Here is a 27,801-nt window from a genome sequence, read left to right on the forward strand (position 1 = left end):
TTTCCAAAAAGAAAAAAACATCTTTATTTTTAAACTCTTTCTTTAAAAATGTATTTGTAAAAGTTTACAGCATAAAAATAATATCTCATGGCTATAGAAGTGACATAGTACAAGTCCTACAAATACATCTGTAAACCTAGGAAAACGTTAACTCTTTGGTACCTTAGTCCGAACTCTGTTTTTTCCCTTGCCCTCAGGGTGGTTTCTGACAGGCAGTGCAGGCAGGAGCTGTTTCGGTTCAGAGATGCTGCAGAGTAACAGCGCGATGCCAGCACTGCAGGAGGGGGAGAGGGCAGAGGGCATGCTCTGGGCAAGCTTTGCAGGTCTTTACAGTTCCAGTGCCATCCGTGAAGGAGGAAAGGAGGAACAATGGGACACTGCAGACCTCCCAGCAAGACTTGGCTTCCCTGCCTCCTCCCACCCCTGCTAGTTCCCTCTGGGGCTAAAGCAGGTCCCTGCCTCTGTGAAAGCCATCTAGATCCATCTTTGCACGTCCCAGAGACTTCAGCACTGAGGGAAAGGTGGGAATTACGCTTGGGAGCCCAGCACCCCGAGTGCTGACCCATGAAATCTGGGCTTGGAGCGATAGCTGGCCTGCCCGGGGTGCCTGGATGTCCTGTGCTGTGCACGGAGAAGCAGCCACACTGCTCCTGGGACCAGAGCCAAGCACCGAGCCTGGCCAGAGCCCTTCCTTGCACCTGCAAGTGGGAGCATGGGGCTTGCCTCCTTAGCACGTTAGCTGACATGCCATTTTAGAAAAAAGCCCCCAGACGGAGATGTCTGAGAAAGCCCCTTGTGCAGATCCGCCCAGCTCTACACAGGCAGACCTGGGGCTTCCCCGCAGCCCAAACCCACTGCCCAGTACCCTGCTGAGCGGTGCTGCCTGCCCCAGCCCGGAGCCCTGGCAGGGAAGAAGGGGAAGAGCCATTTCTTGCTTCTGGCTGACTTCCCCCGGCCGCACATCTGCACTGTGCTTCTGCCTGCACGCCCCACGGGGCTCCTTGCAGTCCCCTTGACAGGTGAACAGAGAGAATTTAGTTATAAGTAAAGTCCGCTGTGCTCTAGATTTCTTAACGCAACACAAACAAACACTAAACGGGACACTCTCACTTAGAAAAATAGCAACACGTTCAAACTGAGGAGGACAAAAGGTTGAAAACCTGCACGCACATCGATCCGAGAAGCATCTGGAACACAGAAAGACACCAGAGTGTCGCTTTAGGTTCTGGGATACACGTAGGTATGTATGAAATAGTGACTGGCAGTAGGATTATGCATATACTGGTGCTGATAACGATGCAACAGCTGCAGAGTAAAATATAATCTACAGATAAAAGATATTGCACTAGAGGTGGGCCCAAGCTGTGGCTTGTGTCCCTTTGGGGGGCACTCAGTTTGGGTCCACCTCTAAACACGAAAACACACCCAAACAAAAAATACTGATTATCAAAACTAAAAACCCAGAGGGACTGCTTCCCTTCAGAATCTCACCGGAGAACCCGTGGCTGCAAAACTGCTGGGCCCAGAAGAGCCGACCATTTCTGCCCTGTCTTTGAGGAGAGTTTGCCTGGCTTGGGCTGCAGGGGTGTTTAGCAAAACGTGTGGTGGGAAGAGGCGAGTAAGGGTGGGAAAGTACCGCAAAGTGCAGGGCCAAGGGCAAATATTTGGTCACACCTCTCCGGAGTGCAGAACAGTACCATATGCAAAGGGACTGGCGTACCTGCTTTGAGAAGGAAGAGAAATCTGACCCCACTGGCAGCCAGAGCAAGTTCTGACGTGAAGAATAATTGGAATAAATGTACAAGTGGGATAAAACGCAATAGGCATCCGAGTGTAGCTAATGCCCAGCTAATAGGACAGGATACCTGAGCTCCCCCACCAGGGAGAAGAAATAGATCTCTTTCAGGACTGTGGGATAGTGTTTGATAGTGGGAAATTAGTAATTCAGCTGTACGAGATGGAGTTATTATGGGGTTTGTGAAGTGAATAAACAAATAGCCAAAAGGAGGGCAACAAGGAGTTAATTGATGGGGAAATCTTTGGGCTGGACAGAGGTAGTAAAAGGAGCTCTCTAGGGTTGCTCTTGATGCCAAAAATATTTAGTATTTTTATTAGTCAGTCCAGCCCCCAAAAATAACAGTTTCTTAATGAAATGTGCTGATGACCCAATGTCTGGAACAGCAGGGAGTATCTTGGTTAGAAATGCTGGAGTAGAAAGAACTAGGTGCTAAGGTTGGTCAGAGGATGACTCCAAACTACCAGTATGTTGTGGCTGGGAAAAGGCAACACAAATCCAGTACAGACCAGAACGTATTAATGCCCTCTGTGAGGTCTAGACTTGACCTTACTGGAGTACTGGATAATTCTGGTCATCCTTGGCAGGGAAGGACAAATTAAAAACGGAGCTGGTGCAGACAGGGGCTATCAGGATGATTTGATGTGCCACCCCATGGGCTCAAGTTGCAGCTACAGGCATCCTACCAAGCACCTTACATGTCAGAAAAACAAAGTGGTCTGACCCCGAGGGTCGCACAAGTTACTGCTTTTCCACAGTTAGGATCATTTCTTGAACCACAGAAGATGGCTCCTTCATGACAGGCAGGAGGAACTAGCATGGAAAAACAGTTGTCATTCACAGTGTGTTTCCTACAGATGATGGGGCGTCTGACCACGAGGGCTGAAAATATGCTCCACCGGCTGCCAATAAAAGTGCTATTTCTTATGTTCACATTTTAACAAGGACATCAGCCCGTGAAATATCTGCTCCTCTTTTAGTTGCATAAATGGCAGCATTGCAACGATAGACAACTTAAGACAGAAGCTGTTTTGCTGGTTGTTTTTTTCCTTTTTTTTTTTTTTTTTTTTTTTTTTTTTGGCAGAAGTTTCAGATTTAAAAAAAAAACAAACAAAAAACTCAGTGGCTCTGAGGTGGATGAAATCCAAAAGACGCTGATTGAATTTTTAAACCTGCCTGCATAGGATTTGTAGGGTGCACAGAGAAATATGCATGCATAGGGCAGCAAAGGGGTTAATGGGATTGGGGACATGCTGCAGACAGAGCTCTGTGCAAGGCGAAACTTCTCCTTTTGGGGAAAAAGAAAAAAAAAAAACCTGCTAGAAAAACCTGCTGGTTTCTCTGGTGTCAGAGCTGTAGTTTTTGGGGTCTAGATTTCATCTCCGCAGAGGTGGGGTTCACAAGTGATTTCAAAAGCCCGGTGTTCCTCCTGCTTTGAGTCTCCTCCTTCAAGTACCAGCTGAGAGCACAAGAGGTCCTGAGCCTGCGTGTGAGAAGCAAGGAAGGAGGAGAGAAGCAGGAGGAAGGTCTCTGCCCTTCAAAACACTTCCCGAGGGAGAGGAATTCTCCCTGATTCCTCTTGCTCTGCTTGGCTCCCCACGACACTTCACCCACAGCCCTGGCAAGCTGTGAATGGGGTTGCCTGGCCCCAAAAGTGGCAGGGCATGAGACATGCTACAGCCATGGCCAAACAGCTTCCCAGCCTCTCTGTCTTTTGTGATGTCCCTGGGCTGGTGTTCTGGCATCCTTATTGCTCCCAGTAGTCTTGCTACGACTCGGGAGGGACTGGTGAGACCTGCCGTCCTGAGACGGACGGCGTTTGGGTGAACAGTCTGTCACGAGGGAGATCTTGTTTCCCAAAGGTAAGGCATAAACATTTTGCAGCCAACGGGGTTATAAAATTTCCCAGCAGATGAGCTGGGCTTAGTGGCAGTGGAAGATTAATGAATAGCCATATCGCTTCCTTATACTGGCCCTGGCTAGTGGATTAATATATTTTGTTCCCTTTAAATCTTCGGCGGAGAATAATCAGCTTAGTGTCCACGCAGACAACACCACCACCGGACCGCCCTCTTTGCTACTACAACAGAGTCATTGCGAGAGCGTGCGGGGTTCCTGGCGTGCCCCTGGGGCTCCTGGCTGGGCACAGAATGGCTCAGGGTGCGCCAGAGAGCCACGGGTACCTGCAGTGCTTGTCCTGCTCCATCCTCCGTAGGAGAGGTTTGGAAGGTTAGGAAGACGGTGACTTGGTGTCTCCGAGACTGCCTGGTCTGTCCAGGCCTTGGCTGTGCTTGGAGGAGAGCCCTCCCCACGTGTTCTTGATCCCCAGCAGCTGGAGTTGGGTATTGCGGCTCCTCTACACCCCAGCAAAGGGCTCCAAGGAAATCGTCTGTCCCGGTGGCTTTTCACAGAACCACGGTGCGTGGCTGGCGCTGAGACCGTCAGAGAAGTGCTGGTGCAGAGGAGCTGAAACCCATTGCCACCTGATGGGCAGAGATGGGGAAGGGGCTGGAGCATCCTCTTCGCAATGCGGAAAGCGGTGGCTCTCGCCGAGATCCGGCCCATCTTTTCCACTTGAAAAGAAGACATTGGGCTGTGAGATGTCTCCCTCCTGCCGCGGTGTGATCGCCGAGGAGGATGTGGCAGTGATCCCGAGGTTGCTGGCACTCAGCCACCTCTTCGTAAGGAGGGAAGGGGACGGCAATGGGGAAAACGTCTCTAATCCCCCGCCCCGCTCCGGGAGATGGGAGGGAGGGAGGAAGGCTGGGACAGGTGGGGATGTCCCGATGGACAAGCAGTGTCTCTCTGTGACGTCTGGGACAGCCGTGGGGGTGCCACCAGCCCAGCTCTGGCTAGAGGAAGCTCTCCTCCACCTCGTGGTGCCCCGTGGTCGGCTCCTGGCAGCCCAGCTGCGGGTCGGATCCCTGCTCCTCGTCCTGCTGGGTGCCCAGGGGGCTGTCACAGGATATCGTAGACGATGTGTTGGCTTCATTCAGCATTGAGCTGCAGGGAGACGAGGAGGAGAGAAATGAGGCTCTCTGGTTCACCTCCACCCCTGGGGGCTCATGCAAGGTCGCAGCACCTCAGATGGGGGTGACACAGCCCTCCTTCTCTCCCGGTAAACCCACCCCAGGTCTATCCTTCAGTGGGGCATCCCCATTTGCTCTTAATCCCCACCTTTTTCAGTTTTGGACAATCCTGGGAAGGGACAGCATTCAGAAGTGACTTTTTTTTACCTGGCACGGCTGATGGAGACCTCCTGAGGGAGGTCACAGACCGCCTCGGGCTTGGGGTCGGGGAGAGGGATGATGTAGTCGTTCTCGCCCCCGTTCTGGTGCACGGCTGTGTAGAGGATGCTGCTGGTGGGGGAGCTGGGAGTGAGCCTGGTGTTGTTCAGCCCGGGGATCGTGGGTCTCGTGCGGACAACAGCGGGGTGGTCGCTCTTCATGAACTCTTCATCCACCTGCTGGTACCTCTGCTCCCGCAGGGCGGGTTGACAAAAAGATGGGAAGGTTTTGTGAGTGGAGAGAGGGCACTGGCGTTGTGTTTGCCTTCCCTGGCTGCTAGGCTTCTTCTAAAGGGGCTGACATCTAGCGGGGTTTAGCTACCCTGACTCCAGCACATGAAATTTCATGAACGTTTCCTAAATGAGAGATCAGTAGCACAACTCTGCAGCTCCAAAATATCAGTCGGAGGCGGCTTTCTGGTCTCCTGCCAGCCCTGATTTCCGCAGTTGCTGAGATACCAGCTGCCGGCCTGGCGATGCCAGTTGTCTCAGCAACGTCCCCGGGATGCCCAAAGCACCTCCATTGGCTGCTCAAACCGACACAGCCCAAATCCCAGCAAAATCCTCTGGCACAGCCGCTACTAATCACTAATTAGGATCTCCAAACCCTAAGCGAGTGCCCTAACCAAGGCAGCACCCTCCCAGAGCACAGACCCGCTCTGTCCCCCCATTTCAGGGCCCTTGAACGTACCTTCCTGTAGCAATCCACCAAGAGGTTCCCCATGAGCACCACAAGCTGTGAGAAGGACGGTCTGATCTCAAACTTCTCCTCCCAGCACTTCTGCATGATATCGTAGCTAACAGGAGGGAAGAACAGGCACGCTGGTGGCTTAGCAGGAAACCCGAGGCAGAGATACTCCCGTCCTTTGTGCAGGGCAGGCCCAGGGGAAAGGCACAGAGGCAGCACTTACATTTCATCGGAGGCATGGGTGGGCTTGGACATCCGATAGCCACGTTTGATGGCATTGTAGAACTGTTCGTTCATGGGCAGTTCGGGGTATGGAGTCCCTCCTGGGTGTAAAGGGAGAGCGGGGAATCAGACTGGTGCAAAGCCTGCCGCCCACCCTACCATCATGCGTTTCACACCAAAGGTTTCCTTTTTTATTTTCTTTACCTTTCCTGTTTCATTTCACTTCCAAACAGCAATGTCAGCATGGAAAAAAAGGAGATACTGAATAAAGTGATTCTGGTAGGGTTTAGAGTGCTTGGGGATTAGAAAATTAGAACAGATTTCTACCCTCTTGGTTGGGAAGGGATCCTGCTAACGTGTTACCATTCCTATGGATACCACCAGGGTCTCCAGGACACTTACCTAGAGTGAATATCTCCCAGAGGAGAATCCCAAAGGACCACACATCACTCAGGGTGGTGTAGAGGTTGTTGAAGATGCTCTCCGGGGCCATCCACTTAAGGGGCAAGAAGGTCTGAGAGGAAAAATGGATTAAGAAGAGAGTGAGCCGCATCTACAGCACTTGTTTCAACAGGGGAAAGTCTGGCACTCAATTTACAAGCAGAGGAGACCACTGGGAGTTGCCTGTCAGCCCAAGACATTTGCTGTCAGCCACTTCTTGGAGGGACCAGCTCTCTCTTTCTTAGATGAATCCAGCAGGCAGGAGGGAAAAATAGGTGTGCTACATCCATTGCCATCACAGCCAACAGCCTGTCTGACATAATGAGCTGTTGTGGTGTGCATCTCTGCTCCCTAATCCTGGGGATAAGTTCACTGACTTGCACAACATGGCCACAGTGCTCCCAGAGGGAGTCCAGGCCTATGTAGACTTTGGAAACCTGAGACTAGGCTGGAGAGGGCTGTGGGATGACTAGAAAAGAGCTGAAGCTCCAGCTTTTCCTGTTCTTACTCTCAGTGATGCACTAGAAGGAGCCTCAGTTGATCAGCTTGTGTGCAGCACTGGCTCTGCTGTTCCAGGGATTTGCTTGCACAATGAATACCAAAATAATCTCCAGGAAGGATTGCAAAGGGGCCCAGTTTCATTTCCCATTTTGGAAGGAAAAGCAGCTATGCCAAGGCTGGACTGCAAAACCCAAGCCCCTCTTCAGGAAGGCCTCCTGGCCAAAACGCTCAGTGCTTGGCTGCCGTCCCATGCAAATGGGACAAAGCAGGCGAGAAGCTGAGTGGTTCAGTGAGTAGATAAAGAATGGGGTTTGAGGAGCCTGGCATCACTCTCAGCTCCCCTAGTCTCAGTTTCCCTGTCTGCCAAAACAGGGCTAATTACATGGCCTACTTTGCTTAGGGTTACATGCTCCTGGGCGCCCAGCTCTGGAGAGGACACGCTGTTGCTGAAAGCACGGGGAAGATTCTGGGGAAGCTCAAAATCAGCCTCATCCTCTTCTGCCTCGAAAGATTGGAGATGTCTTTCTGGAAAGTAGCTGCTTGCAGGAAAACACTTCCTCTTACCCTGTGGTCTAGTGGTTAAAGCAGAAGTCTGTGAACCTCTTCCAGAGTGGCCAGTGACTCACTGCACCACCGTCGAGCCGCCTAACCTTGCCCCCATCCTGCCTGCAGCTCAGGACTGGGCTCAGCACCACACAGGGAAGGGATGCAGCCCCTTACAGGACACAGTCCTTAGTTTTGCTGCTGCTGCCCAGGTTTTTCTGTAAGAGTCTGGTGATAAGGGCACACAGCTCTGCGTGCAGAGCACATCAGCTGCAGGAGGGGTGGCTGTTGGTTAACCCCATCAGCTGGGAGTGCTGCCCTGGCACAGCTCCTGTGCTCACAGAGGGGGGGTGTACGTGGTGCCAGGCACAAAACCCTGTGTTGCACGGCGCTCAGTACTCACACTGCCTTTGGAGATGTAGTTGGAATCCCTCATGATGTCCCTCGCCAGGCCAAAGTCGCAGATCTTCACCAGCTTCCCCTCGCAGATGAGGACGTTTCTGGCAGCCAGGTCGCGATGCACACACTGCAGGGAGAGGCAGGGCACTGAGAGGGGCACCCAGACAGCCCAGGGGAGCAGCCCAGCTCCAGCACTAGCCCATTTCTGTGGCTGCAGGGACAGAAGTCTCCTCACATCACTGGAGGTATCTCCTCCACCTCTAGGAACAACGATGGTGCAAAGCCACTAGCTTTGGCCACTAGATGTTACACCACTGCAAAGCTTGAATGTGGAAAGCTGGGAGCTCCTGTACTCCGTGGGTGAGCACTGACCAAGCAATTTTTGGGATCATAACATCTGGCTGTAGGCAAGGAGCCAGGAATTTCCCTCAGCATGTCATTCATGCCATCCCCACCCTGTCTCTTATTCCTACCCTCTGTGCTGTTTCACATGGAGAGCCTGTATTACTGCCTGCCCTGGGCTAAGCCAGATCTTAGGAAGCCCCCAGAGCCTTTGGTGGCTTAATTTCCACTGAACAAGCACTTCTGATGAGGCCTGGGAAGGCTTAGAGCATGTGGTGCAATAGGAGTGTCCATAGGGAGCTGCAGCTCTGCTCTGGAGTGGCTTGTGCCTTAGGATGGGGAGGCCACCGCTGTTTGGGGCTGGCCATCCCAGCAGAGGGGGATGATATAACGTCACTGCTGTGCTGCATGGGGCTTGGAGGAGATCAGAGGCAGGAAATTGGAGGCCTGGAGCTCAGTCTATGTCAGGGTTAGCTGTCACTGATCCCCAGGGCTGTACTTCCAAAGAGAAGTGGTCAGAGGCTCTTCAACTGTATGGCTGCTTCTCCCTTGTGGAGGTCAGCATGGGCAGGGGACAGTAAGCTGGAACTGACCACAGGCACAGCAGAGCATTCCTCACCTCCATCGCCACAGGCACCAGCCCACATACGTACGTTTTTGGAAGCCAGGAACTCCATCCCGTTGGCCACCTGGAAGCTGAAGCCCACCAAGTCCATGTAGCTGAGGAGCGGAGACTCGTTTATCAGAGTCACCCGGTCTGTTCTTTCGGGGGCTGGAGGAGAAGCAGAGACATTTTTCAGCGTTAATTGGCACACTCACGGACTGACACTCGTAAAGGCTCAGCCCTATGGGGGCTGTTCTGCCTCCAGTGACAAAGGGACAGAGCTGGGGGCTCCCACCATGAGGCATCTGCCACCACTACAGGACTTGTCCCAGAGGTGACTTTGCAATGTGTCCCACCCAGCTCTGCAAGCACAGGCATCCAGCAGCCCACGCTCCTCTCCCTCTCGCTGTCTGAGCTGTTACCTGAAGGGGAATAGCTGTCCAGCTCATACGGGGTGCCGTAGTTAGAGGACTCGATGTCAGCATACTTGACTTCGCCCTTCATGTCGGACATGGGCACGTAATCCAGGGAGTCATCCTTGCTCATGTCCATGTAGCCCCCATCGCTCTCGACAGACAAGGAGAGGTGACTGGAGGGGGAGAAAAGAGGCTCAGGACCAGGGGGAGGAGGAGATGCAGGGGATGGGGGAAATGATCTGAAGGACTGCAATTCCTGAACCCTCATCTGCAGCTCTGAAATGTCCCGCAGCAGGGAAGGGAGCTCTGTGTCATGCATCAGAGATGTGCAAATGGCACTGGGGACCTCCTCCAAAGGAGGAAGACCCTGGGGCTCAGGACGCAGCACTATGTGCTTAGGGAGATATCAGCTGCCTTTGAGCAGAAAGAGCAGGGGGCAGCAGTGCTGGCGTCCTACCACTATTCTACTCTACTAGTATTTCGGCCTGCTGGAAGGAAATGCTGCTTTCTAACTTCCCATGGGAACATTGCTCTGCACTGACGTGCCCGCACCTCTTACAGCTGGTGACCGGCCGGAGGGCTGTTTCCCTTTCCTCTGAGCACCTCTTGTGCAACTGCACTCCTTCTAGCACTTCTCCCTTAGGGCATGGTAGCGACACAACCTGCCCTGAAAATGCACAGCTGGGATCTCCAAGGGCGAAGACACGGCTGGGAAAGCCTTCCCTGTACTCACTGCTACGGTTATGCGAGTAAAGTTAACGGTGCCAGGGAATATTCCCAACTGGCATGGAGCAGCAGGCATGTGTGCTAGCAAGCAGCCTCCAGGACACACAGATTGCCTCTGCTAAATCCCTGCCTGCCAGGAGCCGTTTGGAGGTGGCTGGTTGGGCTCAGGGTAACAGGGTGGGCAACTGTGCTCCCGTTCTGGGCCAGTGTTTATTTACTGGTCTGTAGGATCAGTACACAGGAATCCTTCTTGGATACTCATCCCCGGGGGCTATGATGGGGTGGTCAGCGGGGAGGAGGAGAGCACGGCTCTCCAGGCACCTGTGCACGTGGTCGTCCTTGGCCGTGTTCCCGTACGCCTCGGCCTCCCGGCGCGCCTTGTCGCCGTAGGCCTGCAGGAAGGTGTGCTTGTTGCGGTGCAGGTAGTCCACCAGGTCCCCGTAGCGGCAGTACTCCGTGATGATGTAGATGGGCCCTGGGGAGGAGACAGCATCCTGATGAGTTTTGTCCCTCGGGGATGTTACGGGGTTGCAGGATGTCTGGCCAGGGCCATGGGGAAAAGCTGTTTCTCTGATACTGAGTGTTTTTGGGACGTGGAATTAGTGTCTGGGAAGGCAGGTGGGATTAACAGAAACATGCCTGCTGTCCCAAGCATGTTGGAAAGGGAGGCTTCAGAGCCCCACAAGGCTTTCCTAGGGGAAGGACAAGCTGTTTTGAACCAGAAATCAGGACTCACTCTCTCTTTGCACAATTCTCCCCCCGCACTCACTCACCCCCTTTGGTGCAGGCCCCCAGCAGGTTGACGATGTTGAGGTGGGGCCCCAGGTGGCTCATGATCTTCAGCTCGGACATGAGGGCCTGCTTCTCACTGCTGCGGGCTGTGGCTGTGGGGCAGAGCCGGGGTGAGCTGTGGGGCCGGGGGGGAGCTGGCAGGCACCGCTCAGCCCCACAGCATTGGGATGGGGGGACAGGGTGGCAGGGGGGGACTCACACTTGAGCATTTTCACCGCCACCTTCATGGTGGACTGCGAGTGGCTCAGGCCGTGGGCTGTCGCCTCCACCACGCGGCCAAAAGCGCCGGAGCCGAGGGTGCGTCCTGCAGGGGGACAACGAGGAGACAAGGTTGGTGGTGATCGCTGAGAGGTGAGGATAGGAGAGGGCTGTGGAAAAGGCAGGTCCATGGTCTGAGAAGGAACCAGCCTTGGTGGACATGGAGAGTGATGGTGTTTGGTGGTGAGGCTGGGAAAGGAAGGAGCTGCCAGCCATGGGGAAGGACAGCCAAGAATCACCCGATGCCTCCTGCCAAAGGGAGCAGCTGGCTTCCCAGATGGCCCCTCTGTCCGAGGACCATGCCATATCTCCAAGGATCACAGTACCCAGCCTGGGTTGCTCTTCTGGAGATCCCAAACCCACACCCATTGCCCCCAGACTGCCGGGAGCCCAGTGGGACCTGCGGAGCCTTTACCTAACACCAGCTTGTCCCTGGGCACCTCCCAGCTGGAGTCATAGGGGAGCTGCATGGGATCCACGTAGATGTACTCGTGCCCATCGGAGCTGACCGACTCGATCACCTTCCAGCGGATTTCGTAACGAGGTTTCTGGAGAGGGGAGCAAGGAAGCAAGAGAGATCTGAGAGGCTGGGGGGTCAGGGAGGGAATAGGGGATGTGGATGGGCTTTGTTAGGGAGATTTTGTTCCCTGCAGCAATTGCTGCCTGCCCTGTCTAGCCTACAGACTGCAGGGGTTGTGGAGGCCCATGATCTCTGGTATGAGTGGGACATGATCAGGCCCATGCCAGCAGGAGCTCACGGTTTTGCTCTTCCCATCCACCCTGGCATGGGGGTACCACGGGAGCAGCCTGCAAACACTCCCCTCTTTTACCTTCTGCCACAGGACGATCAGGATGATCAGGGAGATGACGGTGAGGACCAGCAAGGCCAGGATGACGGAGATGATGACCACTTTGAACGGCAAGGCTACAACGATAACCACAGGGACAGCAGTCAGACTCCTCCACCCCTGCACACTGGGGAAAGCAAAAACCTCGGGAGAGGTTTGACCACAGGAGAGTGTAAGGAGCCTGGGGTTTGTTTTTTTTTGCCCCAAGGGAGAGCTGGCAGCTCCAGACCTGGCCTCAGACCATCCTCTCTCATATTTGGGACAGTGAGGGGATGTTTGGGTCCGTGGCACCATCTAGTGACCCTCGGGCTAATAACAAGACACTGGGGACCTCTTCAGGTGTTCCTGCCTCCCTGGAGGGATAGCTCTGCTCAGTGGTGGGAGAATGGTCATGGCAAGTGGACACGGGGGCTACAGACTCCTCCTGGGGCAGCCTTTCCTGCTCAGCTCAAAGAAGGCTTCATTTTGGGCAGAAACTTCAAGCTTTGAGGTAGGCTTCCTGCCTCTGAGGGCTGTCAGAGGATGGTGCTGGCTCCCAGCACCTCCAGGAGAGAAGAACCCCTCTCCCCACCTCCAGCTCGACCACCTCCCACCGTGCTCACCGTGCGGGACCAGGGTGATGTCCTGGGAGTTGCTGCCCAGGAAGTTTTGCACGGTGCACCTCAGGAGCAGGGGCTCATCCACGCGGTGCAGCTGCAGGGTGCTGTTCACGCGGTACACCTGCAGCTCCGCGTGGTACGTGGCGTTGGTCTGCAGGCTGATCTCTGCCGAGTCGTTCCCCAGCAGCCGGGTGGGCTGCCCCTTGGTGCTGCACCTGGTCGGGGGAGGATAAAAGCACCTAAGAGGCAGCCGGACCCGTGCACCGCCATGGGATGCAACAAAATAATTGATTATTTTAATAAATGCAAGATCAATGAAGTTCCCATAGGCTTCATCTGCCCGCTTACCATTTGATGTCACTGCAGGTGGACCAGCTGATCTCTGGCTGGGGCATCCCTTCAGCAGAGCACGTTACGGTCTGCTCCCCACTGGTGGCACTGCTGTTCTCCTTGAGATCCACCACTTTGGCTGGCACTGGAACCAAGAGACACTGGTGGGAATTAATCCTCCACTCTGAATGCGGATTAGAAAGGGAAGTTGATTCCCTCTGGATCCCTAGTGTGGCCCAGGACTGACAAAGTGAGGTTGGACTCATCACAGTGATTATGTTTCACATATGAAACCTAACAGCAATCAGAGAAATGTTTGAGGTGGTCATGAAGGAGCCCTTGGAGAGCACAGGGTCCACAGAGGGAAGTCCTGGACACTCCTGCATCTGTCACACCTGCATCTACTGCCTTGGGATAATGCTTGAAGGCCAAGCTGCTGGTGTCTGCACTGCCGCCCTGTCCCCCTTGATATGAAACCCAGTGAGAGATATTTCAGGTAAGTGTATTTCTTATTCTCAGGTAAGTGTATTTCTTACTCTAATGCTCTCTTTTGACCCAAACCACCCTGAAGCTGTAGGGACAGGTGTAAAGGTTTCAGCCTGAAAATCCTGCAGCAAAGGTTGGAGCCATCCCCTGGGACTGCCCCCACACTCCTCAGCCCCATGCCTGTGCGCACATCCTCACCATTTATCTGCAGGTAGAAGGACAGCTCCTGTACATCATCCTCATTGGCAGCCCGAATGGTGTAAAATCCTCCTTCTTCCTGCTTCACCCGCACCAGAACCAGGGACGTCTGGTACCTGGAGAAGACACAGTGTGTACAGAATTTTGTACAGAATGTACAAAATCCACCTACAGAAAGGCCAATGTTCACCCACCACCCCATGTCCACCCAGCTTGTCTCGTGAATTATCCCCCCCCGGTGAGGAGCGGTGAGCCCTCACCTGGTTTCGGACAGGTTCCTGTTGGTGATGGTGAACTCGCTGCTGCTCTCCATGGTCAGCGCCTTGTTGTTCTTCAGCCACACGATGCTCGGCTGTGGGTAGGCCTCCAGGTCCACCTGGATGGTGTGGCTCTTGTGGACCTCAGCATACACTGTGCTGGCCAGCTGGGTGTGGAACTTCACAAAGCCACGCTCTGAGGAGGGGCGAGAAGAATACAGGCTTCAGGGAGAGACACGGCCCCCTCTCCACCCCTATGGACAGGCATGGATCTGGGACAAAACACCCCGAGCATCCAGAAGTGATGGAGCAGCTCCAGGCCCATCCCTCAAGGTCTCAATCCCGTGCTGAAGGAGACACGGTGGGAGCTCAGGGGAAGGTAACATGGAAAGAAAAGGCTGTTGCCCTGTAGAGATGGAGCAGGTTCCCTCAACCCACAGGGAAGGAGCACAGGTGCAGATGGGAGGTGACAACTGCACCTAACAGCTTGCAAGAGAGCTCTCACCCACACCCTCAGGTGGATTAAAGGATCCCAAAAGGTGCCACGGGGGAGCTGGGATGTTTTGAAGCCAGGACATGGGATGCCGTGGGGTGAGGGCTGGCTTTTTGCCATGGTTAGTAAGGGCAGAGGGTGCCGTCCCGGGGCAGCCTGGCTCTGAGCGCACAGCAGCGACGCACCGATGACTTGGACCGTGATGTCTTTCCGATCTGTTTTCTCGTGGTAGCCCTCAGAGACGTTGCAGACGTAGGTGCCGCTGTCCTCCAGCTCCGCGTCCTGGATGATGAGGATGGAGCGGATATCGTGGGAGGACCCCGGCAGGAAGTCGGTCACTGGCTCCACAGCCTTCCCTGCCTGCAAATGGGGACAGGAGATACAGTTTGGGAAGTCAAGAGCGTGCTGTGCCATCAGAGCTAGAGATCTGGGCTCACAAGGAGGCAGGAGAAAGGGGAGAAGACCCTGGCCTGGCTGCAGTGGGGACAGGGAACGTACACCCCCAGGAGCCACTGAGACAGCCTTCATCCAAGGCTCTCCCCATCTGAAGGGCAGCAGCATCGCACAGCTTCTGCCGTGGGGTGAAGCTTCCCGAGCTTTTCTGGGGTACTGATGGGTGATGGCCGTGAGACAAAGGCCGGGGGCGTCGCACGTACCTGCTTGCGGGGGTAATCCCAGTTGAAGTTGACCAGCTCGTTGCCGCTCACGGTGCACATCAGGGTGACGTTTTCCCCCTGACGCACCACGGTCTGCACCGCGCTGATGGAGACGTTCACAGACGAGACTGTGGGGAGGGCCGAGGAAAGGAATAAAGGTTAATAAAGGAACTCACTCTGTGATGGAGACGGGGGAGAAATTACATTCTGTAATTCAGCCTCCAAATTGATCAGGAATAAGGAGAGACGGGGGCAGCTTTTCTGTCCCACCCCTGTTGGTTTGAAGGAAAAGCCACAGCAGGTACGCAGGGATGCCAAGGTAAGGGCAGCTCACCCTGGATCCTGTAGACATAGAAGGTGTCTGAATCCACCTCCTGGTCATCCACAATTGTCTGGCAGTAGTAGGTCTTGTCCTCAAAGAAGCCTTTGAAGCCCTGCTGCGGGTCATAAGCAGCTGGAATGGGGTTCTCCACTTTCTTCTCAAAGAGGGTGACCTGCAGGTGCGGGTCGGTCACACGGCAAGGGATGACGGCCTCTTTGTAGCCCGTGATGAAGATGAAGAGCTCTTCAGAGGTGGTTGTGGGGAGAAAGGCTAGGGAGGGATCTGTGGGAGGGAGAGCACACCGGTTACAAGCTGCCTGCGTCCTCCCTGCGTGGGACACAGAATCACAGAATCACAGAATCACAGAATCACAGAATTTCTAGGTTGGAAGAGACCTCAAGATCATCGAGTCCAACCTCTAACCTAACACTAACAGTCCCCACTAAACCATATCCCTAAGCTCTACATCTAAACGTCTTTTGAAGACTTCCAGGGATGGTGACTCCACCACCTCCCTGGGCAGCCCGTTCCAGTGCCTCACAACCCTTTCAGTAAAGAAATTCTTCCTAACATCTAACCTAAAACTCCCCTGGCGCAACTTTAGCCCATTCCCCCTCGTCCTGTCACCAGGCACATGGGAGAACAGGCCAACCCCCACCTCTCTACAGCCTCATGAACCTCTCCCATGGCATGGCACGTCAGAGCCCTGCCAAAGCCATACCGCCTGCCACAGGGGCTCTCCTGCAACGGGGGAAGGATTTGGGGAGGTTGGGTGCTTGGAGACAAAGCCATAATTCAAACCCCTCTTCCTCCTGGTTGCTAAACCCCAGGGAAATGCAGAGGGAAGGATGCGCTGTCCCCTACCCGGCACGTAGATGTAGATGGCTTTCCTCTCCGCTTGCTCTGGAGCCTGGTCGGGGCTGTAGGTGCAGGCGTACTCCCCGGTGTGCCAGCCCGTCACGTTCCTGAGGGTGAGGTTGCTGACAAAAACCCCGTCCCTGTGCTCCAGCGAGGCGGTGAGAGGCTGGCCATCCCACTCCCAGACCAGCGCGCTGTCCCCGTAGCACACGAGGGAGAAGGTGCTGTGGAGGCTGAGGACGTGCTCGGCTTTTTCGGGTTCGATGCGCAGCCCGCTGCCTCCCGTCGTCACCTCCAGCAGACCTGGGAGAGGAGCCAGGTGAGACCTCGCTGGGCTCCTCTCGAACCCAAGGAGAGCCACGCTGGATCCCAACGTGTGTCCTCAGGAAAGTCCTGCCAACGCAGACCTTGGTGGGACACCCTTCAGGCTGCTGCTGACCACCCCAAGGGACACCCTTGGTGAGGACAGTGGGGGGTGATCTAGGCATATCCCAAATGTTTGCTCAAATTCTTAGCTTTTATGCATCCTATGAGCTTGTCTGGGGAGCTGCCAGTATGGACAGCAGTGCTACTGCCCCGAAATGAGCCTGTCTTTTGGGCAGAGGAAGGTCCCGGGTGCACCTCCAGGAGCTCAGACAGTGAATGGAGCGGGGAGGGCAGGAGGTGAGGCACTTCCCTGCTCCGCTGGCTGCCCCTCCACAGGGACGGTGTCAGAGGTGACACAGTCTGGGCTGAAACAATGTCCGTCTGAGGGAAAGTGAAAAAGGACTGAAAGCAAAGCCTTGCAGGAAATCCTATGGAAGCAATAGAGCAGCCGAGGTCTTCCTGAATGGCTGCCCAGGGCTCTCCTGGCCTCCTCGCTTCGCCCAGATGTTCCTGTGGGGTTGGGAAAGGGAATGTGCTCCCCAGGGGTGGGCTTAGGGTCAGGGTCAGGGTCAGGGTTAGGGTTAGGGTCAAGTTAGGGTTAGGTGTCCACCCGTCTATAGGACTCAGCAGGATTCAGTGGCTGCAGGTCCTCAGGGTGCGCATGCTGAGCACCCCCGTGCCTCCCCGTGCCATAACCACCTCCTGCCCATCACCCCAAAACTGGGAGCGTCCTGGGGCAGCATCCCCAGGCAGGGCCCGATCCTGCACACACCTCCCCAGCCGCACCACTCACCGGTGAGGATGAGGAGCCGCAGCAAAGCCTTCAGAGAGGGGCACAGCATGGTGGGCTCCACGGCCCGGCGGCCAAATCCTGCCAAGATCAGCACAGGATGAGCGCAGCACCGCGGGGCCGGGGTCCCCTTTCCACCCCCTGTCTCTCTCCCCAATTTTCAGCCTTTCCCTCCTGGTGGTGACACGGTTCCCCTCGCCCTGGATCTGCTGAGGGAGCAGATTTAAGGCATTCCCTGCCAGCAAACAGGGCTCGAGCTGGAGGCTGCCGGGGTGGTGTCAGCCCTTGCTCAGCCCTGCCTCTCTGCCTCCCTCTGATCGGCCGCTTGCCTTCCTTCCCTCAGTCCCGGGGAGATAAAGCTTGCTGGAAAACAGATCCCCCCTGCCGTCCTCCCACATTTTCTGCTCCTTTCAACAAAACAAAACAAGAGCAAAGAAAAACCAAAAAATTATAAAGAGATAAAATAAAAAACGTGTCTCGTGTTTCACTTTCCCAAATATGTATTTTAAGGGAATATTTTCATCCAGGCTTCCCTTTTATCGACATTTCTCCCAAAGCCCTTTCTGCAGAGCATGTCAAACCCTCCCTGGTGCCAACCAGCAGCCCAGGAGAGGCTGTTGGGAGCAGTGGGGTCTGTCCCCGATGTTACGGGGTGACGGGCTGGGCTCAGGGCGCCCTGAGACTGGGCCAGCTGTGGGCGAGCTGACCCTCGGGGCGAGCAATGGGGACCCCAGAGCCAAAGCTGGGGTTCAGAGCTCCTGAACCTGGGAAAATGGGCATCTTGGACCTGCTCCCAAGGCAGACCCTGAGGTGAAGCTCCCAGGAGCTGCCTGCCCAGGGCTGGTGGCAATCGGGGGCTTGCTGGCCCGGCCCCAGGCACCGTCCCTTACCGAGTGGCTCTGCTGCCTCCTGGCCCTGAAGTGGTGTCTCTGTCTGCTCGATGCTGGGAGGAAATGGTTCTTAAATGACGCGCACTTGTCAGATGTTTTTATTATTCTCTTTCTTTGGCTCAAAAAAGAAAAAAAGAAAAGAAAAAAAAAAAGCCCGAACTACCAGCAAAGCCTCGCAGGTCTCCAGCTTACTCAGCAGCTTCCCTCTCCATAAAACCCCTCTGTGAGTCCTGGATTCTGTGTGTGCTGGAGGGAGAGAGAGCACTTACGGGAAGGAGCTAGGGGTGGATGGGATGAGAGGACGGAGGGGAAATTCAGGCTATAAATGACCGGAGCTCTGCACCCACCGACACGCAGGAGAGGCCAGGAGGGCGAACAACCTAATCTCCCCGGTGCCCCAAGGCGCTGCCACGAGAACAATCAGCTTTGTTTCCCAATTCTCCTTGACAGAGATATGCCATTCATCCATTATCCAGTGGTCAAGGTTGTCAGAACAACTGGCACCGTCTCCTTTCAGCCCTCCCTGCCTGCATGCAGGAGCCAGGCTGCGTCCACCCCCCAAATCTCTGCCTGCCCATGGCTGAGATCTTCCCAGGCTCATGCTCAGCTCTTGTCCAGCACCTCAGTTGTGGCCACGGGCCCTGCTGAAGGCTCCCTCTGCCCCTGTGGAGAGGTTTTACCCCACTCTGAAGCGTCACAGCGAGCACCGAGAGCCCCGCAGCCCCCGCCTGCTGCCTCTGGCTGCTTCCCTGGCATTCAGAGCTGGTTTTAATAAAACTGCTGGTTTTTGCAGAAAAGCTTTTCTCTTGGAGATCCTTCCCGAGCAGAGCGGGAGGGTGGCAACGTCTCACAAATAGCAGCGACCTCTCCCTTGTTTGTCTGCTCTGGCCGGGTGAGAGGCTCAGCCCGTGCTGCAGAGCCTGCCTAGCGGCCGGCCGGACCTTCCTTTCTCTCCTCGTCACACAAACCTGTGCTCACTTTGTGCAAACAGGCATTTCACAAGGGAGGTAAACTCACCCCGATCACTGCCAGCCTTGAGAGCACTCGATTCCTTCCTCAGCCTCAGCTTTCATCCTCTGCAAGAGGAACAAGGTGCACCCTGTGCGTGCCGGACAAGGAGGAGGTGCCCAAACCAGGCACACAGACGTAATCGCACCTAAGGACCCACTCCTACGTGGTGCTCAGCTGCCTCGGATCATCTCCTCCAACCCTATGGGTGAAAACGGCCCCATGGACCCCCAGATTCCTACGCCCTTCCCAAGGACCATCAGCTGCACGTCTTCAAGCCGTGAGACATGCCATGGGCAAGGCCCTAGCTTGGCACCTCCAGTGCTACCTCCCAGGCCCTTGGCACAGCCCTGGTGGCACTGGCAACCTGCCACCGGGGTCCCCATCCCCTCGCCATCCTCTCCTCCCTGCAGAGGTCCCCAGCGCAGGCACAGACCCTCCCTCGGCCCCTCTCCAGCACTGCGACATGAGGGCAGGCCGTCCGTTTTCACTCAAGCTGCATGTTTGTTATTCTAAGAGAGGAATTTGGCTGGAGAGGGGAGGGCGGTCGGGTGGCTGGAGGCAGGACGGGCTGCCCAGGAGATGTGGCCCCATGGCCCCGCTCGCCCCCGCGCTGCGCCCAGCACCGAGGGGCTCCAGACGAGGCGCAGACACCGCCACCTTCCCCGCCAGGAGATAAAGCCCTGCTGTCTGCCCTTATCTCTCGTCTGGAATCGCCTCCTCCGCACCGAGCCCTTGGAGAGGGGCAGAGCTGTGGGCGAGACCGGGGCTGAGCCAGCCCTGGGAGTCCCAGTGCTGGGGACAGGAACGTGTCCCAGGGACAAGCACCATGGGGGCTGCCAGGGCGCCCACTGAAAGCACATTTGCACAACTCTGGCCTTGCACTTTCACAGCATGGGGCTCCCTGGATGGTGCTGAGCCCCCACGGAGCAGGACGCAGGCTGGAGGGTGGGAGCGGAGCGGTCAAACACCACGGCCATGGCCGCGGAGCTCAGGTCTCGTGATTCCCGGTCTCATGACTTTGTGGCTTCTCCGCAGCAGCATGCGCCAGTTTCCCTGCCTCCCAAATGGGATGGGAGCTCGGCTTTCTCCTCTGCCTTCCCTCCTGCTCGTGGCCAAGGGATGATGGATTTGGCCTGGAGTTTCTGCAGCCGGACAGGGCGAGGCCCGGGGCGCTGGGTGTGAGGAAGTGCAAGTGCTGCATCCAGCTTCTGCTGGGGGAGATCCCCAAAAACCCAGGCAGGACCATTCCTTCATCCATCTCTGCCACTCCTCCCCATCACAGCACCCTGCTAAGGCCCTCACGCCTCACCAAACCTACTGATTTATTCCCATTTTCCCAGACCTATGTCTTGCTCAAGGATGTTACTAAGCAAATATGCCTTTGCTAATGCCCAAAATATGCTGTGTGGGTTCCGTCTTGAACATTCTGGGGTAATGAGGCAGGAACTTTGCTCGGCATGCCCTGCCACACCTCCGAGCCCCCTTCCCTCTGCCCCCAGGATGTGTTTGGCGTGGTGTCCCAGCAGAGCATCTCAGCGCATGAAGCAGTCACTGCTGGTGTGAGCATCGTAGGGCACTGCCCATGTGGGACGTGTCCATTTCTGGCCCTACATCATCCTTAAACCCTGGGAGATGAATACCGATGGGCATCCATGCCAAGGAGACCACCACGATTTTCTGCACATTGCCTGAGTGTGCCTCAACCATGTTTTTCCCCTCTCCCCCACAACCATGCCAAGAACCCATATGGGGGTCCTGCGAGCACCCCCAGAGCTGCAGGAGCTGGGAACCAGCCTGTGAAGCTCTGCATGGGAATGGGGAAGGTTCTGGGTGCCTGCGAGGTGCAGAGCAGCCCCACTGCTCCTCGGATGGAGCTCAGCCCCCCGCAGCCCATCACCAGCAAGGGGATGTGCTGCCTGCTGGAAATTGGGGTTGCAAATCGGGCTGCCCTCCCTCGCTCTTCCCCCGGCTTTCCATTTCCAGCCGGGCTGCAGTTCCCGGTGCTCCCACCACGCTCGCTGGCCCCACGGTCCTGCCAAGCAGGCGAAGGACATCTGGTGTGAATTAGCGGCAAGTCAAATACCCTTCGTTTCTTCTTTGTCTGAACGCATCTGAGTCATTAAGTGAGATCACGGGTGCCCATGCGCAATAGGAAAGCTCCGCATGGATCCCATGATCAATGCCATGCACAGCTGGGTTCTGGGGGCTCCTCCTGGCCTGGGGGGGCCCCGTCCTCGTTTTGGAAGGCAAAGAGCTCCCCAAGCAAAGGCTGCTGGCCCCTGAGAGCCCAGCTTTGCTTGTCCAGCACTGAAACTCCTCGGCTTGCCCTGTTTCCCTCTGCCACCCTCCCCCCTGCCTCCGCGACTGCTTCTTTCCCACCCTTTAATCTAAATAAAACCAAGCTTTTTTTTTTTTTTTTTTCCTTGGCTGGAACTGGCCGGAGTTGCAACATCTCTCCTCTGGGGTCCCTCGGCTCCCATGACACCACGTTTACTCACAGGCCAGATTATCATCACAGAGCCCTTTTTCTTTTTCCCAGCACATGGCTGGAATTAGGCGGCGTGCACACATGGGGAGCCTGTCGACCAGCCCCGTAAACAGCTGATGATAAAACGCAGAGGTTGGAAAGCTGAAACCAGGGGGGCTGGGGAGTCCCCAGGGTCCCACAGGCCATCCCTGGGGCCAAAACCTCTTTGCACGGCCATCTGCCAGTGCCAATAGGGTCCTGACACTTCACCCACATGCTGGTGATGCTCAGAAACCTGGGTGCCTGTTGCACCGTGCCTGGGCTTGGGGGCTTCTTGTATTCATCTACAAGGAGGATTTTGTAGACCCCGTCCCTCAGCCGCACTAGCAGACAGCACTGTGAACACCTGAGCTCTCTGAGCAGTTTTTCTGGCTGTGCTGGCTGTGAATTTAGGGATTAAAATGCCAGCCACTGGTAACCAGCTCTGGTGGCACCTGGAGAAGAGACACATGGTGGTGAGACCACGGATGAGAGCCGTGGGGTGAGCCCAGCAGCCTCCCCTGCCCTGGGCAGCTCTGACAGCAGCTGTCGGGCAGCCAAAAGCCAGCACCGTGCTGCCAAGCCGTGTGGGGGCTGCAGGGGGTGACCTGGTGGCGTGACTCAGCTCCAGTGGGGTCAGGAGCCTCCAAAAGGGCTTGGACTCGGGCACCAACCCCACGCAGCCCCTTTTTGTCTGGGGTCATCGTTCTTCCCTCCCCATCCAGGGGTTTCCAGCCAACCTCCATCACCATACAACTGTGCCCTGAGCCCTCCGTGCGCACGGCGAGGAACCGGCACGGGGAGACGTGGGAGCACGGCGAGCCCTGCGCTCTCACCCCCGGTCCCCTCGCATTCCCCCTCTGGTTTAAGCCCATGGGAGAGAGAGGAAATGAGTGACCTATTTAGTGCGAGTTCAAAATAAAGCGAAACATCTGTTTGGAGCGGGGCCAGCGTTATAAATAATCCCCCAGCCCCGAGTGTTGGTATTCGTGGCCCTTTCGCCACGCATGCTCCCTCGCTTCCACTTGCGGAAGGCCGGGCACGGGGCTGCTCCCGCGAGCCTGCGAGCACTGCCTGGGCTGTGGGAAAACCCTGAGGGGGGGGACAAAGGGGCTGGGGCTCACCTGGGGCCGGGAAGGAGGGCAGGGTGTTGGATGGAGGTGCCTGGCTGCCTGCTCCTTGCCCCAGATGCATCCTGCCCCTTGGTCACCATGACCGAGCTGTGGGGTCACACAACTTGGGATGCTCGAGCTGGACGTGGGCTATGGGGTCAGCTCAGCCCTGGATCTCACCCCCTGCAGCACAATGACCCCCCCCCCCGGGGCTGTGAATGGGCCCCTCGGGAGCGTTTTGCGCTTTCTTGGCACCTTTTTCCACCAGGCTGCTCTGAGGGATGCGGCAGAGCCCGTTGGGGCTGCCCATGGTCATCCTGCAGCTTCTCCTCAGCCCTGGCAGCGCAGAGCCTTCGGGGGGGGGCCAGCAGCACGAGCGTGTGAGCAATGTGAGCAATGAGCGTGGGTGCAGGGCACGCACACCACGGGCCAGCACCCACACAGCTCCTGGCAGCGCTTTGCTGCTGACCCCAGGAAAAGGCGGCTCCAGCTGGGGCTGGCTGGCAGCAGCGGCTCGAAGAGAAATCTGCCCCTCTGTCCCCTGGCTGGGGGTCCCTCAGGGACCTTGGCGTCCCCATCCTCTCACCTAAAGCTTCTCCTAGATGCAGGGGAGTGGAGGGGGGCTGGGGGGATGCAGGGATGAGGAAAACACCCCCCAGCACCATGACGGTGTCCCCATCACCGCTCATGATCACTACGTGAGGTTGGCAGGAACAGAGCTGGGGCCAGAGGTCCTGGATGGCTCTAATTAACCACTAATCAAGGGGAGAGAATGGAGACGGAGCTGTCTTCCTCTCCTCTGCCCCCCAGCCAAGCTCCAGGAGCAGCCGGCGCGTGGCTGCATCCCCAGCCCCACGTCCCGGCGAACCTGATCCTCGCCGGAAAATGTCCGTGAGACGCGGAGCAGGAGGACGTAATCTGCAGGGATGCATCGGCCCTTCTCTTCCCGGCTGCCTGCGAGGGACCCGCGCTTAATCGCTTGGTTCTGGGGCTTTAGGCTCTCGTGGCCAGGATTAGCCACCCGCCAGCTCTGCGGTCGGGGAGGAATGGGACGGGGAGCGGGGCGCGGCGAGCAAACGGCGGCGGTGCAGGCAAGGGGATGGAGTCTGACCTACACTTGCTGCTGCAGGTGCCGGGGGCTGATCCTGTGCCCTCCTCCCCAAATCCACCTGTGGGCAGGAGGAGCAGGGTGGTGGCACCCCCTGCCCCATACCCAGCTCCGCGTGTCCCCTCTCCGTGCTGCAAACTGGAGACGAAGCCACCAGGTCCCCGGTGTGGCTGTGCCGTGCTGCAAGCTGGGGTCAGAGCCCAGGGGGTAACTGCACCCCAAAGCCCCTAAGTCCTTATAACAATCTGGGGGCAGCAACAGGGCTCTCTGGGGTGGCTGATGGGGGCTGAGAGCCAAGCACGTCCCCTGAGGGATACAAAAGCAACGCCTCCCTGCTGGAAAATCTCTTCCTACGTGCTCTGGCCAGGCAGCACAAGCCTTGCTTGCTGTCCTCACTGCCCTGCCCTGCACGCAGGCTCCTTTACATCCCCCAACGGTTCCTCTCCCCTCGTCACGGAGAAAAAATCAGCTTCTCTCTGCACTGATGTTCTATAAGCTCCCCCAACAAGCTGCCAGCACCCCGTGCCCTCCCCGAGCACGGCTCTGAAATCGTCACCGAGCCCCGCGCCTGCCAAAATTCGCCTTCCCGAATCAGACCATATTCTCCCAAACCGCTCCCAGGCTGGAGAAAGAAACTTGGCAGCCAGGGGGGGACCCTCTCGAGGTGCCAGGAGCGCCCGGCCCCAAGGAGAGCGGGGTTTCTGTTCTGCAGCCCTTTGCTCGGCAAACACCGAAACCGAGGTGACTTCCAGCGTGCGAGCGGAGAATGCGCTTTCAGAGAGCGGAGCTTGAAATGGTTTATTTTCTGCTGGCCCCGGTTCAGACAAACCCACAAGCAAACATATTTTTTTGTATAAATAAGACAGTGTGTCTCGCCAGTTAAAGCAATTCAAACATGAATGTAGCAATTTAATTGGTGCCAATTGCTGCGTCTCGGTAGCATTAAGATTTCAGTCACAGCCTCTTTTGCATGGCAGCCGGGCCAGGAGGGGGGAAGGCGGAGGGCAGAGCAGGATGGGGCCCTGCGCCTTGCCCATCGCCTGGCTCCATCCAGAGCCTCGTCCCCTGCCTGGGCTGTGGGGATGAGCTGAGAAGTCCCTGTCCTCAGCAGGAGAGAGCTCCTCCTGCCACCTCCGGTTGGTAGCCTGGGGGGTGACACTGGGGCATCCCAGCCCTCTTCAAACCTTCTCTTCTCGTGGACCCCACTCTTTTCAAGCCCTGTGTGGGTGCCAGAGGGGACCTGGGGGGATGAGGACGTGCCTCTGCACCCTGCAGCTGTGCCCTGGGGAGGGCAAATCCCACCGAGGGTGCAGGAGGACGTGCACCACCCGCACCATGGCTCCTGCTTGCTGGCAGCAGCCTCTCCGTGGGAGATTTCCCAAACTCCTGCCCACGTGGGCTCTCCACGCCACGCTCCTCTGGCCCTGCAGGTCGGTGGTAGCGTGGAGGAAGGGTGAAATATGGGCAAGTTGTGCCACAGCCTCTGTCCCAAGGGTGGCAAGAAACCAGGGTTTGGGGGCCAGGACACCACAGGCAGCATCCCCTGTGCCCTGGTAGGGAAGGGGACAGACCCGTGGGACCCCCTTGCTCCACACGTGTCCTGTCCCAGTGCCCCTCTGCACATCCCTGGCACGTGTCCCTGTCCCTGTCCCACTGGGTCTGGCCCGGGGAAGGGCAGAGCTTCCAGGAAGAGGCGTCCCCGGGGAGGGCAGAGCAGGGCAGAGGTGCGCTTGGCTAATTAGGCAACCCCTAAAACAAGTCTCGTTACGTCCAATCTGCCTGGCAGAGCGGAAGGAGCCTCCTGGAGCCGTTCCAGCCTCTCAGGGAACAATACCCGGTCTATACACTCCCCTCCAGGGGATTTCTTCTCCCCGGCTAAAGCACAAACAAACAAACTCCAAGAAGTGCCTAGCCCCATCCTCCCTTGCAGCCACAGGACGCATCCAGCCCGCGGTCCCCCAGGGGATTCAGCTACCACTGCCCCTCTGCTCCCTGCCCTTTGCTGCTGCATCCCAGGAAGATGCTGGGCACCAGGGTCTGACGCTCCAAACACCGCCCCGCTTCGGCACGGTGCCTGCTGCTGGAGAGCCTTGCTGACCTCCGTGCTCACTGAGACAGTTTCTTCTCGCCCAAGCCCTGCAGGACGTCGTGGTGCTCTGATGGAGCTCTGAAGGGGACCATGCACGCGGCAGTGCCCACGTCCCCCTCACCCCAACCCTGAACCCTGCAGGGCTGAAGGCACCCAGCTCACCAGCAGCGTGCCCTCACCCCCCTAAGAACCAGCTCTCCCTGTGCACCAAGACCTCACGCTGCCACCCCAACACCCAGCAACCAGCCAACCCCATCACCTCCTCTTCCACCTCCTCTTTCAGTTCTCCACCACCTTTCTGGTTTCCCGAGCACCTGCTGTGCTTCCCCAAACCTTCCTCCCCGCAAGCATCCCTGGGCACCACTCCGCGCTGGCTCAGCCAGCCCCACTCCTTCCAGCACATCCCACAGGAAGCCCTGTGGGTTTCCCCCTTCTGAAATCTGCTTTGTGTCCAGCATAGCCCCCGGGTCCGTTCCCACAGCACAGGCTCCCCAAATCGTGCAGAGCCATTTAGCATTTCAACATGTCAGGTGAGCGCAGGAGCAGGGTGCCCTCTTCCCACAGCACCCCCAAAAAGTCCCAGTGTGCCTGTCACTGCCTTGCCGCCACCACTGCCACCCCCGTCCCCAGCTCCAGTTCCAGCACAGCTTTGCTCCAGACCAGCTCCAGCCCACCAGGGGCCCGTGGGCCAGCAGAGTGGTTGCCCACATCCGTGCCCCGTGGGTTCATACCCAGCTGACAGCTGGGGCGCTGAGCGGGGCTTGCAGATGTCCCTCCCCGTGCCAAGCCCCTGGGGACAGGAGGGCCACCCGGAGCAGGGACTGAAGAGGTGATGCCCCCGGCTGCATTTGGATGCTCTGATGCCTGGAAGCTGTCAGCAAAAGCCCTAGGGTGAAGCCTGGACCTCAAGCACACCACACTCAGCAGGGACCCCCGTCCCCTTGCTGCAAACCTACCCTGTGCCCAGGTGGAGCTCAGCGAGGAGCCTCCTGTCCCCAACACTGCCCTGTCCCAGCCTCCCCATGGCACCAGCGGGGCCCTGGATGGGGCAGAGCCAGGCCCTACAGCCTGGAGGCTGCGGGCATCCCACACCCAGCACACTCAGGGTGTCCCCTGAGGGTCTCCTTGCTGGGGACAGGGAGCAGCCCGTGACAGCCACTGGGTTGGGAGCGGGCACCGGGGCAGCCCCCAGCCCAGCACAGTGCAGGGAGGGACTGGGGGCTCCCCAGGGAGAAGCAGAGGTCCCCTGGGTCCTGTCATAGCCACAGGGTCCCCAGGGGCTCACCAAGAGAGGTTGTCCCATGGGATGCCACCACGCTCAGCCGCCCTCTCCGAACCCCGACTTCCCCAGGGCTGGCAGGACGTTTTGGGCTGCCAGCCCCCAAATTATTGCAGGGCAGCAAAGCCCCTCACCACCTCCAGCGCCAGGGCTTACCTTGCGTGGGGGTCCCACCGGGGAAGCTCTGGTGCTGCGTGTCCGCGGGCGCTGGTTCCCAAATTCCTCTCCCTCCTCCTCCGCGCCCTTTATCTGCTGCCTGCCGAGGCTCCCGCTGCCCTCCCAGCCTTCCCCAGCTGGCAAGGCTCTTCCACTTAAAGGAGAAAGAGAGGGAAGGGAAGAGACGAAGGAGGGGGAGGAGGGAAAGGAAAGAAAATAGAAAGGGAAGGGAAAGCTGTGCCAGGGCTGGGCTGCGGCCAAGCCCCCAGGGCTGCTCCCTTTAGCGCATCGCAGCCCCCAGCACACCCCGGGAGGGGGCTCGGCCGCTTCGGCCCCCGGTGTGCAGAAAAAGCAGAGGGGTGTGCACGCGTGTGTGTGTGTGCGTGTATAAATAAACGAGCCCTGGCGAGGAGGAGGAGGAGGAGGAGGAGGAG

At 57.1% G+C, this 27,801-nt stretch overlaps 1 protein-coding gene across 3 annotated transcripts; it reads right to left on the reverse strand.

The window, feature by feature from the left end:
- On the reverse strand, positions 1-27,801 carry PDGFRB (platelet derived growth factor receptor beta). Of its 3 annotated transcripts, XM_038186325.2 has the most exons (24): positions 27,368-27,734; positions 18,107-18,159; positions 17,220-17,297; positions 16,067-16,363; positions 15,215-15,484; positions 14,881-15,008; positions 14,410-14,584; positions 13,735-13,927; positions 13,475-13,590; positions 12,809-12,935; positions 12,464-12,675; positions 11,844-11,938; positions 11,429-11,561; positions 10,955-11,059; positions 10,737-10,847; positions 10,285-10,438; positions 9,244-9,410; positions 8,871-8,989; positions 7,880-8,002; positions 6,394-6,505; positions 5,993-6,092; positions 5,773-5,878; positions 5,032-5,270; positions 1-4,798 (listed from the first exon to the last, which is right to left on the reverse strand). In XM_038186325.2, exons 3-24 carry the CDS (start codon positions 17,266-17,268, stop codon positions 4,648-4,650), a joined length of 3,282 nt encoding a protein of 1,093 aa, XP_038042253.2. In that variant the 5' UTR covers positions 17,269-17,297; positions 18,107-18,159; positions 27,368-27,734; the 3' UTR covers positions 1-4,647. The 3 variants fall into 3 exon arrangements, with proteins under 3 accessions (XP_038042253.2, XP_038042251.2, XP_071900747.1); XM_038186323.2 differs by lacking the exon at positions 18,107-18,159 and having other exon boundaries at positions 27,368-27,801; XM_072044646.1 differs by lacking the exon at positions 27,368-27,734 and having other exon boundaries at positions 18,107-18,164.

Source organism: Anas platyrhynchos, chromosome 14 (assembly GCF_047663525.1).
Source record: "Anas platyrhynchos isolate ZD024472 breed Pekin duck chromosome 14, IASCAAS_PekinDuck_T2T, whole genome shotgun sequence".
NCBI lineage: Eukaryota > Metazoa > Chordata > Aves > Anseriformes > Anatidae > Anas > Anas platyrhynchos.